Source organism: Pristiophorus japonicus, chromosome 33 (assembly GCF_044704955.1).
Source record: "Pristiophorus japonicus isolate sPriJap1 chromosome 33, sPriJap1.hap1, whole genome shotgun sequence".
Classification (NCBI taxonomy): Eukaryota; Metazoa; Chordata; class Chondrichthyes; family Pristiophoridae; genus Pristiophorus; species Pristiophorus japonicus.
In genome coordinates, this window is record NC_092009.1 from 6,278,344 (window position 1) to 6,299,299 (window position 20,956).

A 20,956-nucleotide genomic window follows, 5' to 3' on the forward strand; every position below is an offset into this window, starting at 1 on the left:
AAACGACATGGGAGGCGGTACCAATACTCTCGAGTGGCACAGTAACGATAGTAAAAGGTAGCTGCAACAACCCCACAGGATGGATCATTACGGAAGGCCAGGATTATGAATGTAACCCGATAGAGGGGGCAGAGCAAAGTAGCTCGATAAAGGAAGAGCCACTCGAAGGAGCAGACATGGACCTTTAAGTAGATGGGTCCCGTCCGTACATCAACGGAATGCCCCGAAGAGGGTGGGCAGTAGCCGTAGCAGATGGTGAAGGGCAAACACAGGGATTTGGGCAGTTAAAGAGAGACTCTCAGACCAAGTTGCCGAATTAATCGCCCTAACAGAAGCCCTCAAACGGGCAAAAGTTAAAAGAGTAACTATATATACAGACAGCCGAGAAGTGTTTGGGGTGGTCCACGATTATACGGCAGCCTGAAGTCGGCGCGGTTGTATGACATCAGTGGGAGGACCAATTCGACACGAGAACATAGTTAAGGAATTGGTAAAGGCTTCCCTCCTGCCCCAGGAATGTGCAATAATAAAGAGCAAAGCCCATAAGAAAATCACTGAGAGACATCAGCAAGGGAATGCATGGGCGGATGAGGCAGCCAAGCGAGCGGCAAAAGCAGAGGGCCGACTGGCTAAAATAAGCGCCTTTGCACTTGGGCCAGAAGTAAATATGTTTAAAGTACAGGAGCAACCGTGCAGCAGGAACAAATTGAATAGGAATGACGGGGAGCTAAACAAGGCACGGACGGAATCTGGAGGAAAGATTGTAATGTGGTAGATCCAGAATGCATTCGACAAAACCTATTGTGTATATTCCACGGGTATGCACATACAGGTATGACCAGCATGACCAGTTCAATGTCCCGATGCTGCTGGTGGATTGGAATGGGAAGAGATATAGAAAATAACGGTAGGAAATGCTTAACATGCGCAAACTGGGAATCAGGCAGAAATTCCATATCCCCTATCATCCAGAATCGTTGGGATTAGTAGAAGGAATGAATAGGAAACTGAAGGCGACATTAGCCGAGGTGATCGATGAGACAGGAAAGGGATGGTTCGATATGCTGACCTGGATATTAATGAAGTTAAGGGCGACTCCAAACCAGACCACCGGACTCATGCCTTTCGAACTATTGACAGGAATGGCAGTGAGATTACCTGAGGTTCTGGTGATGGGGAGTGATGACGTTTGACTGACCGGGACCAACTAAAGAGATTTGTGATGGAATTATGAGAACAATTACACCATCTGAAGGCACACGCCAGGGATTAGCAAGTGATCAAGGACTTGGAAACTGGCACCAAGGAACAAAAGGCTCAGATACCACAGGTTGGGAGCAAGGTAATTGTAAAAAATAAACCCCTAAAAGCCAGGATTCTCACCAAAATGGACAGACCCTCACCAGGTAGTAAAGGTAAGCGAAACGTGCACGTGTGTGGCGATAGGTGGAACCGGACGGTGGAAAGGTTGGACACAGTTAAAACGTTATGTGTAACATGAGACCCTAACTGACCGGTGACGACCAGGAAAACATGTTGTTTTACAGAACCTTAGTCCTAGTAGGAGGAATACTGTGTAACCCCATCATATACCACCACCCAGCGGTACGTTTCCCAGAAAGCTATCAAGGAAATATTTCCACTACAAACTCAATCTTTAACGGAAAATGCCAAAGGTTGCGACTTGAAGTGGAATGGGCAAGCCCGGATAAGGGACACTCGTGGCAGAACCAGTCATGGTCATGTATGAATAGCTCGGACCAAGGAAATCCAAACAAATGTGTGTGGTTAAGATGTAACCTCACCGGAGATGCAGAGGGGACTACCTTCATACCCATCAGGGAAATCATAATGCGGTAATGGTTCCTTATGGGGAATGTTCGTGTGTAAGATAGAGATCCTAACCACCACAATAGCCCCAACCACAATGACCTCAGAACCCCCAGGATGTCCACCTATGACACAGGGGGCAAGAGGATTAGTAATAAAAAGAACTAAAGACAATATCCACTTTGGGGTACGCCAAAGGGTAATTACGGTATTGTTAAACCTAACGGATATAACAATCCCACTGTTTTGCGGTAAGAAAACTATAAGCTGATATAAAATCCGAAACCGAAGAGTCCTTGAGGGACCCCAATCCAAGATTATGAAGTTCAGCATAAAAAAGCTGAACAAAAAAGGGAGAGGCGGGAGGAGAAAGAAGGGACTATTAGAAATGGTGGTCGCGGGATCCATGGTGGGCATTGCGACGGTTAATACAATAGATCTTCAAACAATAGAAGAGCAGGTTATCCTCACACAGACCTTAAAAGGACAGCTGGAAAGGGGAGATGATAACGAGAAAATGCAGGCCCGGTTGGCGGACGGGGCAGAACGGGAACTGCTACAGGTTGCCGATATATTGCGGGCCCATGCAAAAATGATAAGTTTGATAAACCAGGCTGGATAAACTATGAGTAAAAGAATGGCAGCCGAGATAGTTTGTGCGGGATATGGGGCTTGGATGCTCAACACGGTGGAACATAACCTAGAACAACTCCAGAATGGGAATGGATAACCAATGATGTATTTGCTGAATGGACATTGGGCAAGATGACACCCAAGCCTGTGAGGTCCGAAGGAATCGATATGCCTGGGTCCCTAAGAACAGGTGTGTAAACGGACCTCAGAATATATTAGGGTTTGTTATCAATACCACAATCAAGCGTGACAAAGGGAAACACTTTGCACCAAGTAAGCAATATTGGAGAAATAAGGAATCAGACCCGTGTGCTGTATCACAAATTGCACCAGTACGTAATTAACAAGGGAAGCAAAACCAAAGGTGTCTATATTAAAGATTTTTATAAGAATAATCAAGTTGTTTTATGCCGAGAGCACCCAGACCTCAACAACAACGACTGTGGATCTGGCTGAACGGAAGAATGTGTGTCGACTGTCACAACGCTGAAACTGGACTCTGAAACGACAGCAGCCTCACAAGGAAAGGGAGAATGGTATGTGAGCATCACGGCGGTCAACATGACGGTGGGGGGAGTTACCCACTGCCCGATCACGATCACAGACTTCTGTTTTGTGCCACAAGTCGACGTCGACATTTAGAGATATATTATATATCCGGAATTGAAAGGAGAGTGCGTCAATGGGATGGCAGTGGACACTATCAAAGCAGTGTATAAAGGTTTTGAGGAACCACAAGGACGACATATACCCAAACTTAGTGAAGAACAAACTAAGTTGGAACAGGACATCCATGAACAACAGCAAAAGTACATCATCCTGATGAAGATGATCGACAAAATCCAGAAGGACACGAAAGAAATGTTGGCAAACCAATCCTGGTATACAAGGCTTTGGAACTTTGGACTAAACGTGCAGGTGCACCCCTGGATAAGAATCGTATCCCATGTATTGGTGATTGTGCAATGTCTGATTTTAATGGTATTGTTGATTGAATTATGTTGGAAATGTAAACAACAGGCGATGAAAGCCATAGCTCAGGCCACCATAAAAGCCTTTGAAGAAACCAACCTTTAGTATCTCAGGAAAAATCTGTAAAATGCGTAAATGGTGTGTAAAGGGAAAGAGATACGAGAAACCATCCGGATGTAAGAGCTTGGCCACGCAGACGGACGGATTAAGCTGACAAAAGCACTTCCCCTGAAATAATGAGGGGCCGGCAGATTGGCCTATCTTGGGGTATATAGCCAAGGGGCAAAGGGGGGGGGGGATTGTAAGGGTAAGATTGATTATCAAAGATGTTATCTGTCTATTGTGAAGGCCCTGAGCTGGCTAAACAAGAGGAATGCTTAAAACCACACGTACAGATAAAACACAATCGAGCCACGAGATGACCACTCGTTGACCTCGGGCTCAAGGGAGCAGTAAAAAAAGTCAAACGGGAACTAATATAACCATGTAACAATATAATGTGAGTGACACCTGGAAGAAGGGAACAAATGAATATTCGATCATGCGTTGGTACACCCAATAACATCACTGTTAAGGTCCATCGACGAGGACACTTGTGCCAAAACCTATATATAATGAAGGTTTAATTTGAAAAGCTCGGTGGAGATCCTCTCTTAGAAGCTGAGAAGTGCGAAGCTCCCACTGCACGTTTTGGAATAAAAGATCGTTGACACTTATCCAAGGTATCTGTCTGTAGAATCCGGGCTTGTTGAGAGGAGAAGGGCGATTCTCCCCATCAAAGAGACCGAGTGTAATGTATCTAAGTTTTCTGATGATACAAAACTTGGTGGGAGGAGAACACAAGAGTCTGCAAAGAGATATAGATAGATTATGTGAGTGGGCAGCAAAGTGGCAGATGGAGTATAATGTAGCGAAATCTGAGGTTATTCACTTTGGTAGGAAGAACAGAAAAACAGGATATCTTTTAAATGGTGAGAAACTTTTAAATGTTGGTGTTCAGAGAGATATGGGTGTCCTTGTGCAAGAAACACAGAAAGCGAGCATTCAGTTACAGCAAGCAATAAGGCAGGCAAATGGCTGGTTGTCCTTTATTGCAAGGGTGCTGGAGTATAAAAGTAAGGTTGTCTTGCTACAATTGTACAATGCCTTAAATTAGACCACACCTGCAGTACTGTGCACAGTTTTGGTCTCCTTATCTAAGGAAGAATATACTTGCCTTGGAGACAGTGTAACAAAGTTTCACAGATTGATTGCTGGGATGAGAGAGCTGTTTTATGATGAGAGATTTTGTAGAATGGGCCTATACACTCTGGAGTTTAGAAGAATGAGAGATGATCTCGTTGAAACATAAAATTCTGAAGAGGATTGACAGGGTAGTTGCTTAGAGGTTGATTCCCCTGGCTGGAAGTCTAAGACCAGGGGGCATAGTTTCAGGATCAGGGGCAGACCATGAAAGACAGATGAGGAGGAATTTCTTCAATCAGAGGTGTGAATCTTTAAAATTATCTGCCCAGAGGGCTGCGGATGTTGAGTCTCTGAGAATATTCAAGGCTGAGAGATAGATTTTTCGACTCTAGTGGCATCAAGGGATATGGAGATGAGATGGGAAAGTCGGTTTGAATCCGTAATCAGCCATGAGCAGGCTCCAAGAGCCGGATGGCCTATTCCTTCTCCTATTTCTTATGTTGTCATCCAGGGGACTCTAGATTTATTAGGCGCACATGTTTTCTTCAAGGGAATGTACTTGCTCTGAACCTTCTCAATCTCGGCCTTGAATGCCTGTCACTTCTGTGACACTGATTTACCTTCAAGTAGCTGCTTCCAGTCCACTGGCTAAATCACATCTTAGCTTTGTAAAATTAGCTTTTCCGCAGTGGAGAACTTTTTATCCCAGGTCTATCTTTGTCCTTTTCCATAACTACCCTAAATCTAACTGAATTGTGATCTGGGAGACGGAAGAGGGATCTGGGGGATCTTGTACATGAAATCCAAAAGATTCGTATGCAGGTACAGAAAGTAACCGGAAGTCAAATGAAATGTTGGACTTTATTCCAAGGGTGATGGAGTATAAATGTAGAGAAGTCCTGCTACAACTGTACTGGGTATTGGCAAGACCACACCTGGAGTACTGAGTACAGTTTTGGTCTCCTTATTTAAGGAGGGCTGGACAACGCAGATGCAGAGAGGCTATTTCTACTCATGGGGGAATCTAGAACTAGGGGGAATAGTTTTAGAATAAGGGGTCGCCCATTTAAGTCAGAAATGAGGAGGAATTTCTTATCTGAGGGTCGTGACTCTTTGGAATTCTCGACCCCAGGGAGCTGTGGAGGCTGGGTCATTGAATATATTTAAGGTGGAGATGGACAGATTTTTGAATAAGGGTGTCAAGGATTATGAGGAGCAGGTGGGGATGTAGTGTTGAGGCCAGGATCAGATTAGATCTGATTGAATGGAGCAGCAGGCTCGAGAGGCCAAATTGCCGACTCCTGCTCCTATTTCTTACCTTCTTATGATCACCAGCACCGAAAATGCTCTTTCCGTTTCCACCTGCCCAAGTTTCATCCAGCCTAATTCCACTTTCCAGCTCTTGGTCCATAGCCCTGTAGGTTTTTGCACTTTAAGTGCACATCCAAGTAATGTTTTTGAGGTGGTGAGGGTTTCTGCTCTACCACCCTTTCTGGCAGTGAGTTCCAGATCCCCACCATCCTTTGGGTGATGAAATTGCAACCGAAATCACCTCTAACCCTCCTACCAGTTACTTTGAATCTATGCCCCCTAGTTGTTGACCATTCTGCGAAGGGAAATCGGTCCTTCCTATCCACTCCATCTCGGCAGCTCATTATTTTATACACCTCATTTAGCTCAACCTCCTCTGTTCCAAAGAAAACAAGCCCACCTTATTAAGAGGGTTGGTGGGTTTGTGGAGGTTACAGAGATAGGGAGGGCCGAGTCGGTGGAGAGATTTGAACAAGACAATGAGTATTTTAAAGGCCGATGCCATTAGTCACCTCACCCGGCACAGAATGTGACTCACTACCAACAGGAAGGATGTTACTTTAAACTACAACAATTGCATAATGAGCAGAAATCGATCTCTGTACCTTTCACTAACAGCGACATGGAAAGAGGGAATTGAATAATCGTTAAAAACATAATCCATTTGGCACTTAAATGTCTGAAACTCACAATAGAAACTCCAGGGAAAGACAATTCTGACACATTTTAAACTGTTTAGTTGACAAAAGAAATCTGGATTTAACTTTTAAAAGAGAAATTGTTTAACAGGGGTTCACACTGACACACCGGACAGCCTGACTCAGGATCCAACCATCGAGCACCACGATTGATTTCAGAACATGCTGTTCCCCGAGCTCACCAGATTCTGAGCTTTCTTCCTGTTGGTTCCCAGGGCAATCAATCACCACTGGCCAACATTACGCTGCCAGATTAAGTTGAGGGGCTCAGAGGAAGAAATAAAATTAAGCCGTGAATCTGAATTGGGAAATAAAATTAGAGAAGCATGATTAAATGAATGAGGTGAGGTCATATAAACTAAAGCGTACAAAGCTAAAGGGGGTGCATGAACAGTGAGACGTGCAGGTATACGTCCACAAATCGCTGAAAGTGGCAGGACAGGTTGAGAAACTGATTAAAAAAGCTTACGGAATCCTGGGCCTCACAGATGCTTTGAGTACAAAAGTAGCAAAGAATGTTATGATGAACCTTTCGAAAACACTAGTTTGGCCTTAACTGGAGTATTGTGTCTAATTCTGGGCACCGCACTTTAGGATGCGAAGGTCTTAGAGAGGGTGCAGTAAAGATTTACAAGAATGATTCACGAGATGAGGGACTTCAGTTACTTGGATAGACTGGGGTTGTTCTCCTTGGAGCAGATAAGATTGAGAGGAGATTTGATAGCGATGTTCAAAATCATGAGGTGTCGGACAGAGTAGACATAAGAACATAAGAATTAGGAACAGGAGTAGGCCATCTAGCCTCTCGACCCTGCTCCGCCATTCAACAAGATCATGGCTGATCTAGCCGTGGACTCAGCTCCACTTACCCGCCCGCTCCCCGTAACCCTTAATTCCCTTATTGGTTAAAAAATGGAGAGAGAGAGAGCGAGAGAGAGAAACTGTTCCCATTGGCGAAAGGGTCAAGAACCAGAGAACATAGATTTAAGGCGATTGGCGTGGGGGGAAAGGGCGGTGGAAAGGGAGGGGGACTCGCTGGGAGCCGGCAAGGGCTCGATGGGCCGAATGGCCTTCCGTGCTATAACCATTCTCCGATTCTGTGAGCTGAACCACTCTGTTCCCTGACTCAATCTGAAACTTCCTGATTTAAATCTGCCCTGCACCTTCACTGCTCCAGAGAACCACCCCAGCTGCTGCAGCTTGATTCATGTCACTGCTCACCATCCTGCACCTGATGGCCTCACTGCACCAAGATGGCCGCCGCACATGTCATTGATCACCGTCTTGTGCCTGATGGTCTCCCTGCACTAAGATGGCCGCCGCGCATGCTCCCTGCCCTGCAGTGAGACAATAAAGCGAACTGTGACGTCAGAGCAAGCCCCGCCCCTCTCGCTCCCTGCTCCCCGAGGGGGGCGGCCCCGCACAGCGCACAGATGGCGGCCGAACTCCGCACCCACCGCCATCTCACTCCCCCCGCCCCCCGCCAGTAACCGAGGCCCGGCCCCGTCCGAAGCTCCCCTACAGCCGCTGCAATCCCGCCGACGATGCGGCGGCCCAAACCTCACGGCCCAAACATCACGGCCCACCCCCGCGGTGTCAGTGATTCCACAGGGAACCTGGGGGCACGCCCCCGCGGTGTCAGTGAGTCCATAGGGAACCTGGGGGCCCGCCCCCGCGGTGTCAGTGAGTCCATCGGGAACCTGGGGGCCCGCCCCCGCGGTGTCAGTGAGTCCACAGGGAACCTGGGTGCCCGGCCCCGCGGTGTCAGTGAGTCCACAGGGAACCTGGGTCCGCCCCCGCGGTGTCAGTCAGTCCACAGGGAACCTGGGCCCCCCGGACCGCCCCCGCGGTGTCCGTGAGTGCACAGGGAACCTGGGTCCCCCGGTCCACCCCCGCGGTGTCAGTGAATCCACAGGGAACCTGGGCCCTGGGCCCGCCACTGCGGTGTCAGTCAGTCCACAGGGAACCTGGGCCCCGCGGCCCGCCCCCGCGGTGTCAGTGAGTCCACAGGGAACCTGGGCCCCCCGGCCCGCACCCGCGGTGTTAGTGAGTCCACAGGGAACCTGTGCCCGCCCCCGCGGTGTCAGTGAGTCCACAGGGAACCTGCGTCCGCCTCCGCGGTGTCAGTGAGTCCACAGGGAACCTGGGCCCCCCGGCCCGCCCCCGCGGTGTCAGTGAGTCCACAGGGAACTTGGGCCTGCTCGGCACGCCCCCGCGGTGTCAGTGAGTCCACAGGGAACCTGGGCACACCCCGGGCCGCTCGGTCCGCCCGCCCGCCGCCAATCTCCACAATGGCTGGCCCCGCGCCTGCGCAAAAATCCCCGCCTCACCCGCTGCTGCTCTGACAACATCCGGGGCCGCGAGCGGAGCGCGCCACCAACCGCCAACCGTCACTCGGCCCGCAGCCAATGGTGAGGCCGCACGGGGCAGCAGCCCCACCCCCCACCCAGCGCGCGCTGCTCGCCGCGAATCAGCGGCGGGGCGGGGCTACGTCAGCAATCCATCGCAAAACAATCCAGGGCGCGCTCCTTAAAGGGGCAGGCTGTGTCTATTTAAAGGGGCAGTGTCACTGGGCCTCTGTCATCATCATCACCGTCACCATGGTGGGTAGTCCTTGGGGATGGAGGAAGACTTGATCCAGTGTAAAGGTGAGTGAGCAGCCCAGGGGAATGAGAGTGTATGTCAGGTGGGACAGGATGACCACTCGCTCTTTCCGCTGCCTGAGCTTGCTTTATGCTCACTCTCGGCGATGCTCAGCGCCCTCCCGGATACCCTGCCTCCACTATGGATGGTCTGTGACCAGGGACTCCCAGGTGTCGGTGGGGAGGTTACACTTTATCAGGGAGGCTTTGAGGTTGTCCCTGTAACGTTCGCTCTGTCCCCTGGGGCTCGCTGGCCGTGTCGGAGCTCCGAGTACAGCACTTGCTTTGGGAGTCTGGTGTGGGACATGTGGACAATGTGGCCTGCCCAGCGGAGCTGGTCGAGTGTGCTCAGTGCTTCGATGCTGGAGATGTTGGTCTGATCGAGAACACTGACGTTGGTGTGTCTGTCCTCCAGGGGATGTGTAGGAGCTTGCGGAGACAGTGTTGGTGGTATTTCTCGAGCGATTTGGGGTGTCTCTGAGCCGGATTAAATTTGCAGTTTCTCTGTCCATGTTGAAAGGGAGAGGGGTGAAATTTTGCTCCTTTGAGTCTCCTGTCAGTGCCCCCAGCTGGCGATAACCGGCTTTAAATGAGTTTGTGACCAGACGCGGTGAGAACAGCACCTCCTTCTAAATCTGTCGCGAGTTTTGAGGTGGCAGTAACACGTTGCGCCTCGCTTTGCTGTGCTCCGTCATGCTGATGTTATCGCCGTGTACAGCGCCCCGGCTCAAACATTGGCTCTCGCCCCCTGGTTCTGACCCAACAGCCTCAGCAGTCGCCGATCAGTTGGATGTCGGCTTGTGGAGCGCTATTTACAGGTGCCAACATCCAGTTTAATTTTAATCGTTCATGAATGCTTCTTTCTTAGTTTCACACAGTCTCTGTTGCTTTTTAAAGGGAAAGAGTCTCTGTGCCCATTCAAAGGGAATTTCTTTGGATTCTCGTATTACTTCACACAGTTATGCCCTAATTTGTGATTTTGTAAACACAACAGGCAGTGAGGTCAGCATCAGTGACACCCAACCTCAATGCTCACATCAGCATCCATCCCATGCTGTATCTGCCCTGGGACTGTTTGATGGGACAGTGCAGAGGGAGCTTTACTCTGTATCTAACATGGGCTATACGTGCTCTGGGAGTGTTTGATTGAACAGTGATGAGGGAGCTTTACTCTGTATCTGTAACTTTCTTGAGAATGTTTGATGGGGCAGTGTAGAGGGAACTTTACTCTCTATCTAACCCCATGCTGTACCTGCCCTGGGAGTGTTTGATGGGACAGTGTAGAGGGAGCTTTACTCTCTATCTAACCCCATGCTGTACCTGCCCTGGGAGTGTTTGATGGGACAGTGTAGAGGGAGCTTTACTCTGTATCTAACGCCCTGTATCTGTCCTGGGAGTGTTTGATGGGCAGTGTAGAGGGAGCTTTACTCTCTATCTAACCCCGTGCTGTACCCGCCCTGGGAGTGTTTGTTGAACAGTGTAGAGGGAGCTTTACTCTGTATCTACATTCCCCGTATCTGCCCTGGGAGTTTTTGTTGGAACAGTGCAGAGGTAAGTTTACTCTCTTTTGAATCCCCGGGGATTGGCCAGGGCCCAGATTGTGTAACATAACCAAGGGGGAAGAGGAGGAGAGAAGGACAGATAAATCAAAGAGACAGGTCTGAGGGACATCAAGCCTCAGCTTTAGAGCTTGTAGACTTCAGGAAGGGCAGACTGAGGTTAGTAGTTTTAGGATCCAGGTAGAGAAACAGGAGCAGATGGGGAGACTGTTGTGGATTCCAGCACAGTGAGGATGTCGGGGAGAGAGGTTGTGTCGGCCGTGTATTAGGGGTGTAGCAGGGACAAGAGAGAATAGGTCAGAGGAGCAATTACTGCAGCAATGTCCACAAATAGTGAGAGTGAGAATGTGTGGTTTAGAGTGGACCATGGACAGGCTTTTAAACTGTCTGTTTGCTGTCACCAGCTTTCCTCCTGTAGCCCAGTGACACAAACAGCCCATTAAAGTCCACCAATGTCCTTTGGTCTGGTGAGAAGTCCTTCTGTGAAACATCGGTTGTTGTTAAAGCTTCTCATTCTGACACGCTCACAGTGAGAAATGAGCTTCAAACTGCCGACACCATCAGCTTTAAGGAGATAATCCCCTTTGAAGATTTGATTGCCCATTGAGTTTGACTAAATTGATGTTAAACCAACAATGCTGCTTTGCCCTGTGACAATAACAGATTATCAGAATATTTCCAATAGGTTAAAATCCAATATTACAGGCACTCACTTTCCTGGATGGTTGGACTGGATCCTGTGATATAAGAATCATTTATTTCCTGTCAGACTTGGACATATTGCAGATCCATCTTTTAAAAAGTTTTGGGAACTCAGTTTTGAAATGGATTCCACACAATTTGTAACAAGTACTCAATCAGCTCGTCTTATTGTCGAGACATCAAGGACTAGACACACTGAGTGTCTGTGAAACAAACCTGATTTATTTGACATTGATGCTGATTAAACTCCAGCACAGTTATAGGGATTACTAACATCAGCTTTACCAAACCCCAACTGCCCGAATGAACATGGTTCAAGCCTGGATATGATTAACAGTAACAGCAGAGTACAACCCCTGAAACTGGTGTGTCAGCACGTTGGAAAAATTAGTGAATCCCTTTGCACAGTCAGGGCAGGTGAACGGTCACTCCCCAGTGTGAATTCAGTGGTGTGTCAGCAGATCCTTTGTGTTTTGAAAGCTCTTCCCACAGTCAGAACATTTAAAAGGTATTTTATCAGTGTGAACAAGCTGGTGTGTCCTGAGGTTGGATGACTGAGCGAATCTCATCCCACACACCGAGCAGGAGACGGCTTTTTCCCAGTGTGTACTCGCTTGTGGGTCAGCAGGTTAGATGAACGAGTGAATCCCTTCACACATACGGAGCAGGTGAATGACCTTTCCCTGGTGTGAACTCGCTGTTGTTTCAGTAGGTTGGGCGAGTGAGCAAATATCTTTGCAGAGTTAGAGCACCTAAACGATCGCTCGCCAGTGTGAACTCGCTGGTGTGCCAGGGTGTGGTTGTATTGAGAAAATCCCTTCCCACACTGAGCAGGTGAACAGCCTCTCCCGAGTGTGACTGCGTCGATGAATTTCCAGCTGGAATGGGTAATTGAATCTCTTCGTACAGTCCCCATATTTCCACGGTTTCTCCGTGGTGCGGGTGTCTTTGTGTCTCTTCAGGTTGGACACTCTTTTGAAGCCTGGTCCACACACATTATACGTGTACGGTTTCTCCCCGCTGTCAATGGTGCGATGTTTTTTCAGGCTGTGTAACTGATTAAAGCTCTTTCCACAGCCAGTACACTGGAACACTCTCGCTCGTGTGTGTGTGTGTGAGTGAGAGAGAGTCTCGGTGCTTTTCCAGTCACACTGATGTTTTAAATCTTTTCCCACAAACACAAAAAAACGTTTAACCTTCCACATTCAAAGGACGATGATATTGGGGCCCTGGTGAATGGAGTGACACTGTCAGACCTTAATATGATGTTGGGTTTGAGTGTGCAGTCTGTAAATGCTACCCTTCTCACAGCCTGTAACAGGAGTTTACAAAAGCCATCAAAAGTTCAGGATAGAAACTCACAACATTGGCCTGGAAATCCCGGCCTCCCCGGATCCGTACGGAGTGAGCAAGGACCCGGGAAGGCATCACAAAAGCCGGTTTCCAGCACACAATGAGCTTGACAGATCCAACGCATAACGGGAGCGAGCACATTTGCATGGGCAAGATTCCGGGATTTACCCATATCTTGCCCAGCAAATGTCCTCAAACCTCTTGCACCAGATAAAAACAGGAGCGTAGCCTACTTTTACAAGTGTAAGTGTTTTAAAAAACACTTAAAACATAGAAAATAACATTTAAAAAAAAACGTTATTTTTTTCGAAACTCTGCCCACTAGATTATTTTAAACCATAATTTAAAAAACCTTTTTAAAAACTCGCAAATGTTTTTTTTCTCTAATATATGTATTAACTTTAATTTGAATTAGGGTGTGTTCCTAATGTTTTATTTGGTGTTATTGTGTTTGTTGTTTTTCTCAATTAACAGCAATGAGAACTCGGAGATAGGGAGATCCGCTTACTGTTAATTAAGAATATTTTACCTTATTGGTTGAGCAGTCACACGTCACTGCATCTCCTGCGTGGGAACCTGGAGGAGGGGAGCGCGCTTTGCATTGCGGGAAGAGAAGCCCTCCCCATCGGAATCCCACGCTCCTCCGGGAACAGGGACTTACAGGGAAATATTTCAGGTCGGAGACATCTGCCCGCGGTTCTTGTTCGGGGCCTGAGGCCCACAGCGGGTGTGTGAAGGAATGATGTGGAGTGTTTTCTCTCGGGTGCGGCCTGGGCCACCACTCGGGCTTAGTGAGGCCCGCGTCCCCCCCGCCCAACCGGGGTTTATTAACCCGCTCCCTCACTCCCACCCATCTCTCACCCACCACGCATGCTCAGCTCACATTGCCCGACAGATTGACGTGCCTCCCGACCAATAGGAAGAGCGAAGAGCGCAGTGCAGGGCTGGAGGACCGACCAGGCGGTTGTTCCTTCAACCAATCGGAGTGTGCGAGGGGCGGAGTTGGCTATGCAGGCGGGGCTTGCGGCCCCCAGTGGGCAGGGCCGAGTCTGCATCTCCCTCACTGTCTGCGCAGGCAGTGGAGGCGGACTTCGGTCGGACAGGCAGTTCCGGGAGACAGGATGGGATTGTGGCCGCAGGGCAGGACTAGGACCCACTGGTGGGCTGGTAAGCTCTGTAAACACCCGGTGTCGGCCTCAGGCCCCGAATTAGAGCCGACAGTGCCAGGTGAGCGGGGTCACTGGCCGCCATCTTGCACAGGGCAGGGTCAGGGTGCATGCGTGGCCATCTTGGTTCAGGAACAGAGAGTGGGTGGGGCTTCAGGGTCTCTGTTCCCAACTCGGTCCCAGTGCCCGGGAGATGGAGCATGCTGGGCAACAGGTTTTTCACCATCTTAGAATCAGAGACTGGTTATAGCTCGGAAGTAGGCCATTTGACCCATTGAGCCCATGCTGGCTATTCTGCAAAAGATTCAGCTAATCCCACTCCCCCTCTCTTTCCCCATAGCCCTGCAGATTTCTCTCTCTCTGGCAATTATCTAATTCCCTTTCGAAAGCCGTGATTGATTCTCCCTCCACCATCCTTTCAGGCAGTGCATTCCAGATCCTAACCACTAGCTACGTAAAAAATATTTTTCTTATGTTGCCTTTGGTTCTTTTGTTAATCATCTTAAATTTATGTCCTCTGGTTCTCGGCCCTACTGCCAATGGGCACAGTTTCTATCTACTCTGTCCAGACCCCTCATGATTTTGAACACCTCTGTCAAATCTCCTCGCAATATTCTCTGTTCTGAGGAGAACAACCCCAGCTTCTCCAGACTATCCACATAACTGAAGTCTCCCTTCCCTGGAATCATTCTCGTAAATCTTTTCTGCAGCCTCGCCAAAGCGTTCACATACATACTAAAATGTGGTGCCCAGAATTGGACACAATACTCCAATTGAGACCGAACCAATATTTTATGCAGGTTGATCATAATATCCACACTTCTGTACTCTATACATCTATTCATGAAGCCTAGGGTCCCGTAAGTCTTTGTAACCACTTTCTTAACCTGCGCTGCGACCTTCAGTGATTGGTGCAAATATACTCCTGGGTCTCTGTTCACTCACCCCTTTAAAATTGTATCATTTAGTTTATATTGCCTCTCCTCTTCCGAACAAAATGTATCACTTTTAACTCTTCCACGTTAAATTTAATCTGCCACATATCTTCCCATTCCACCAGCCTGTATGTCTTTCTGAAGTCGATCACTATCCTCCTCAGTGTTCACTATCCTTCAAAGTTTTGTTTCATCTGCAAATTTGGAAATTGTGCCCTGTACACCCAAGTCTAAGTAATTAATATAGATCAAGAAAAGCAGTAGCCCCAGTAACGACCCCTGGGGAACACCACTTCCTCCAGTCTGAAAAACAACCGTTCACCACTATTCTGTGTGTGTCACTTAGCCACTTTCATATCCATGCTGCCACTGTCCTCGTTATTTCATGGGCTTCGATTTTGCTGGTATTGGTAACACGCCCGGGATGACTAAAAACTAAGCACAGTCTGTTAATCACTTTCAGCTACTGGACTTAGCATGTGTCCCACAGCATCTCTTCTACCTTCAATATGTGAATAGAGCATCATGCCTGTAAACCTGGTTTAAGTTTATATCCTCTCAGCAAATTGATTTTAAGAAAAACCTGTAATCCGATGAGACACTGTTAAGGTCCCAGTGTACTGCTGGTTTGTTTGGCATTTTGCCTGTAATGGACTCCGTATTTTGGTCTCCATATTTAAGGAAGGGTATACCTGCATTGGAGACTGTTCAGAGAAAGTTCACTACGTTGATTCCAGAGATGATGGGGTTGATTTATGAAGATACGTTGAGCAGGTTGGGCCTATACACAGTGGAGCTCAGAAGAATGAGAGGTGATCTTATCGAAACTTATAAGATAATGAGGGGGCTCGACAAGGTGGATGCAGGAAAGATATTTAAACTCAGGGGAAACTAAAACTTGGGGACATATCTTAGAAAAGTGGCCACCCATTTGAAACGGAGATGAGGAATTTCTACTCTGAGGGTTGTAAATCTATGGAATTCTCTGCCTGAGAGAGGTGTGGAGGCTGGGTCTTTGAATATAATTAAGGCAGAGATAGATAGATTTTTGAGTGATAAGGGAGTAAAGGGTTATGGGGAGCGGGCAGGGAATTGGTGTGAATGTAGGTGGAAGAATCATGAAAGGGTTAATAAAATGGTTCTACGAATCAATATGAAAATAAGAAAAGACAGAATTGGTTTCCCGTGAGAAAGTAATGGACAAAGTCATCACTGATGAACAAGGGTTTATGGCCATGACTTGATAAGGTGCACATTTGCTTCGTGTGATTAAGCTGGGCTATTCCGCTCGTAAAAGCTTAAAGTGTTCTAAAGATAAATAGGCTGTCAATTCATGAAGCCCTAGTAACACGCTGTGATTGATGAAGCAGGCCATACCTGCTTCGGTTTGTAAGAATAAAAGCGATGCGTCTGTGAGGATAGGAAGACCTTTTGTCTGCCTGCCCCGGAATCTGTAGACTCTGTGCTGGCAGTTTGGTAACATGTCCGAAGCTGCTTCAATAAAGATGTAAAGATTGAAGGTATCTGAATTGATTATTGTCAAATGCAGCTGAGCACCCGATCTTGGACTTAACATTGGAACTGTGTCCATGATCAGATCGGCGGTGATCTTCTTAAATGGCAGAGCAGGCTCGAGGGTCCAAATATCCTACTCCTATTTCATATGTTCTAACTGAACATTTCTCCCAGTGTAACGTTTGTTGTATTGAAATGTGTGTCTTTTAATAAGCTTCAGGTACTTGCTCATACTTTTTCTACACAATTGCAGCAGGCATGTGTAAAGAGATGGTCTTTGTTTGGAGATGTGAAACAAGGAAACACTACCTGTGTGTGACAGTGACACAGCCTTGTGTCACAGGCAGAACAATGCACCGACATCCTTGTGGTTATGGTTTGAGCAGGGTTAGTTCACCAATGTTCAAGCTAAGAGGTGGTAGGAATTGAGAGCATTACCAGTAAATAAAATCTAAATGTAAATTCTGATATGGTTTATCTTCATTTATTACTATTTTAATAGCTTTTTCTGAATGTGGTCCACCCCAAGTGCCAGGATATCGGATCAGGCCCACCATAGAAAATGCGTTTGACAGTCCGAAGGTAGACAATGTCAACCGGATTCCCCCCATCCACCAACCTAACCATTTCTTCACTAACTCAAGCTAGTTTGTAAGATGTGACCTTATTTTGAGGAAGCCATGTTCAGTAGCTCTAATGGGCCCTTCATTTTCCGCATGAAAACATCACCTCTCAGGATCTGTTCGAGCATCTTCCTGGTGATCGAGTTCACGTTGATGGGCCTTTATTCCCTGGCTCAGATTTGTCCCCAATTTGGAAAATGGGAACTACATGTGCTGCCTTCTAATCTCAGGGAACAACCCATGACTCTACTGAGCTGATGGAGATATGGGCAAGGGGCTGACAGAGCGCCCATCCCATTTCTTTAATCACCCTTGGGTGGTATCATCTGGTATGTACACGTGTCAGGATTAACCCGCATGGCAACTTTGCTGTCAGTGAAGAGAGATGAGAAAGACTAAAGTGCTGCTTGCCCCTCTCAGTGTGGCCCTGAAGGACTGTGTCCAGGCTGAAGTTCTGTTACCCCTGTAAGATCCTTCCCACAGATTGTCCTTTCTCAGCTCCAGTCAGGTTATGCTAAACACTCAGGTGGCAAAGACAAAATTCCACAGCAATGTGTTGAAAGCAAAACTAATTTGTATGTCTAGATAGAGTTATTAACACCAGCGTTACAGGAGTTAAAACCCCAACTATCAGAATTAACACGATTCAGTCCGGAATGTGATTAACAGCAGCAATAATAGTAGAATCCAATCCCTGCAGTCACTTGTGAACTCGCTGGTGTCTCAGCAGGTACTGTTTGCTTTTAAAACTCTTCTCACAGTCAAAAACATTTAAAAGGTCTCTCCCCAGTGTGAACTCGCTGGTGTGTCAGGAGATACTGTTTGCTTTTAAAACTCTTCTCACTGTGAGAACATTTAAAAGGTTTCTACCCAGTGTGAACTCGCTGATGTGTCAGCAGGTAGGATAATTCAGTGAATCCCTTCCCACACCCAGAGCAGGTGAATGGCCTCTCCCCAGTGTGAACTCGCTGGTGTGTGCGCAGGTGGGATGAACGAGTGAATCCCTTCCCACAGTTGGAGCAGGTGAATGGCCTTGCCCCAGTGTGAACTCGCTGGTGTGCCAGCAGGTTAGATGACTGAGTGAATCCCTTCCTACACTCGGAGCAGGTGAACGGCCTCTCCCCAGTGGGAACACGCTGGTGTGTCAACAGGTGGGATGGCTGAGTGAATCCCTTCCCACACTCAGAGCAGGTGAACGGACTCTCCCCAGTGTGAACTCGCTGATGTGTCCGCAGGTCGGATGATGTCGTGAATCCCTTCGCACAGTCGGAGCAGATGAAAGGCTTCACCCCAGTGTGAACTCGCTGGTGTATCAGCAGGTGGGATTTCCGAGTGAATCCCTTCCCACAGTCGGAGCAGGTGAACGGCCTCTCCCCGGTGTGAATTCGATGATGCGTTTCCAGCTGGGACAGGTAGTTGAACCTTTTCCCACAGTCCCCACATTTAAATGGTTTCTCCCCAATGTGACTGCACTCGTGTCTCTCCAGGTTGGATGATTGGCTGAAGCCTTGTCCACACACACAGCACCTGTACAGTTTCTCCCCACTGTGAATGGTGCCTTCTGCTTCCATGATCAAAAGCTGATGATATTCCAGTTCGAATGGATGGATTTACTGTCAGATCTTGAGGTGATGTTTGGTTTAAGCTTCCAGTCTAGAAATCCTCCCCTTTTAACACCCTGTGAAGTGAATTTTAAACAGGAAAAAGGGAGTGTGAGGGAGAACCCACAAAAGCACAAAGGCAGGTTGTGAAATTGAGCTTAATAAATCTGGTCATTTGTGGGGCCGGCACTAGAAAAAAGTGACCATGAAAGCTGCCGGATTGTCGTAAAAACACATCTGGGTCAATGCTGTACTTCAGTGAATGGAACGCATATCCCTCGACAGGCCCACATGATAAACTGTTGGTCCCACTGGGCCCAGAATTACCGGGGGTGAAACCCAACAGCTTCTCCCCCCTCTCCATCCAGCTCAAAGTGATGCAACAAACACACCCACACAGGAGGCCAGGGAGGGACTTCCACATCCAGCGCCAACCCTGATACAGAGCGGCTGGGAATTGCTGGGCCTGCTATATAAACGCAAGTTGTTGTTTTCCTGTTGTGGGGGAGGTGCTGGCCCTGGGGTTTGCTGGTGCCGGGAGTGGTACTTGACTCGGGGCCCCGAGAGCCGCGTTGCCCACGAGCAGCATGCCGTGCTGCCCGGGGCCCCGAGAGCCGCGTTGCCTGAGAGCCGCACGGTGTTGTGCCCGGGGCCCTGAGAGCAGCGTTGCCGGGGGAATGCACGCCGTGCTGCCCGGGGCCCGAGAGCCGCGTTGCCCAAGAGCCGCACGCCGTGCTGTCCGGGGCCCCGAGAGCCGCGTTGCCCGAGAGCCGCACGCCGTGCTGCCCGGGGCCCCGAGAGCTGCGTTGCCCGGGGAACCCACGCCGTGCTGCCCGGGGCCCTGAGAGCTGCGTTGCCCGAGAGCCGCACGCCGCGCTGCCCGGGGCCGTGAGAGCCGATTTGCCCAGGGGCCACACGCCGTGTTGCCCGGCCGGGTGGGCTTGATCCGCAGCTCTGACTCAGGGACTGAGAACCACACTCAGTGAAAAAGGAGGCAGACAAAAATCAGGAAACTATGGACCAGTCAGCGTAACATATGTGGTTGGGAAAATGTGGGGGTCCATTATTAAAGAAGCAGTCGCAGCGCATTTGGAAAAACATAATTTGGTCATGCAGAGTCAGCATGGATTTATGAAGAGGAAGTCATGTTTGTCAAATTTGCTGGAATTTTTTGAGGATGTAACGAACAGGGTGGATAAAGTGGATGTGGTGTATTTTGACTTCCAGAAGGCATTTGACAAGGTGCCACATAAAAGGTTACTGCACAAGATAAAAGTTCACGGGGTTGAGGGTAATATATTAGCATGGATTGAGGATTGGTTAACTAACAGAAAACAGAGAGTTGGGATAAATGGTTCATTCACTGTTTGGGAATCATTAATTAGTGTCAAATGCCGACTGGAATTCCAAATGCAACACATCCACTTTATCCACCCTGTTCGTTACATCATCAAATAATTCCAGCAAATTTGTCAAATATGACTTCCTCTTCATAAATCCATGCTGTCTCTGCCGCAGGGATCGTGGCTGGGACCCCAAATATTTGCAATCTATGTTAACGATTTTGAAGAAGGGACAGAGTGTAACCTCGCCAAGTTTGCTGACGTTACAAAGATGGGAGGAAAAGCAATGTGTGAGGAGGGCACAGAATCTGCAAGAGGACATAGAATGGCTAAGTGAGTGGGCAAATTTTTGCAGATGGAGTATAATGTTGGAAAGAGAGAGGTCATGCACTTTGGCACAAAAAATCAAAGAGCAAGTTGTTACTTAAATGGAGAAATATGGCAAAGTGCTGCATTACAGCGGGACATGGAGGTATTTATGCATGAAACACAAAAGGTTAGTATGCAGGTACAGCAAGTGATCAGGAAGGCCAATGGAGTCTTGGCCTTTATTGCAAAGGGGATAAAACGAAGGAAGTTTTGCTACAGTTATACAGGTTATTGGTGAGGCCACAACTGGAATACTGCATGCAGTTTTGGTTTCCATATTTACAAAATGATATACTTGCTTTGGAGGCAGTTCGGAGAAGGTTCACTAGGTTGATTCCGGAGATGAGAGGGTTGACTGATGAGAAAAGGTTGAGGAGGTTGAGTCTCTACACATTGGAATTCAGGATAAAGAGAGGTGATTTATCAAACCGTGTAAGATTATAATCGGGTTTGACAAGAAGGATGGAGAGAGGATGTTTCCACTGATAGGGGAGACTAGAACTAGGGGGCATAATCTTA

At 48.1% G+C, this 20,956-nt stretch overlaps 1 protein-coding gene across 1 annotated transcript; it reads right to left on the reverse strand.

Annotated features, from left to right (window-relative positions):
• Nucleotides 1–17,990: 17,990 nt before the first annotated feature.
• On the reverse strand, nucleotides 17,991–18,712 carry LOC139240657 (zinc finger protein 214-like). Its single transcript, XM_070869222.1, has one exon. The coding sequence runs from the start codon at nucleotides 18,693–18,695 to the stop codon at nucleotides 17,991–17,993; it is 705 nt and encodes a 234-aa protein (XP_070725323.1). The 5' UTR covers nucleotides 18,696–18,712.
• Nucleotides 18,713–20,956: the final 2,244 nt, after the last annotated feature.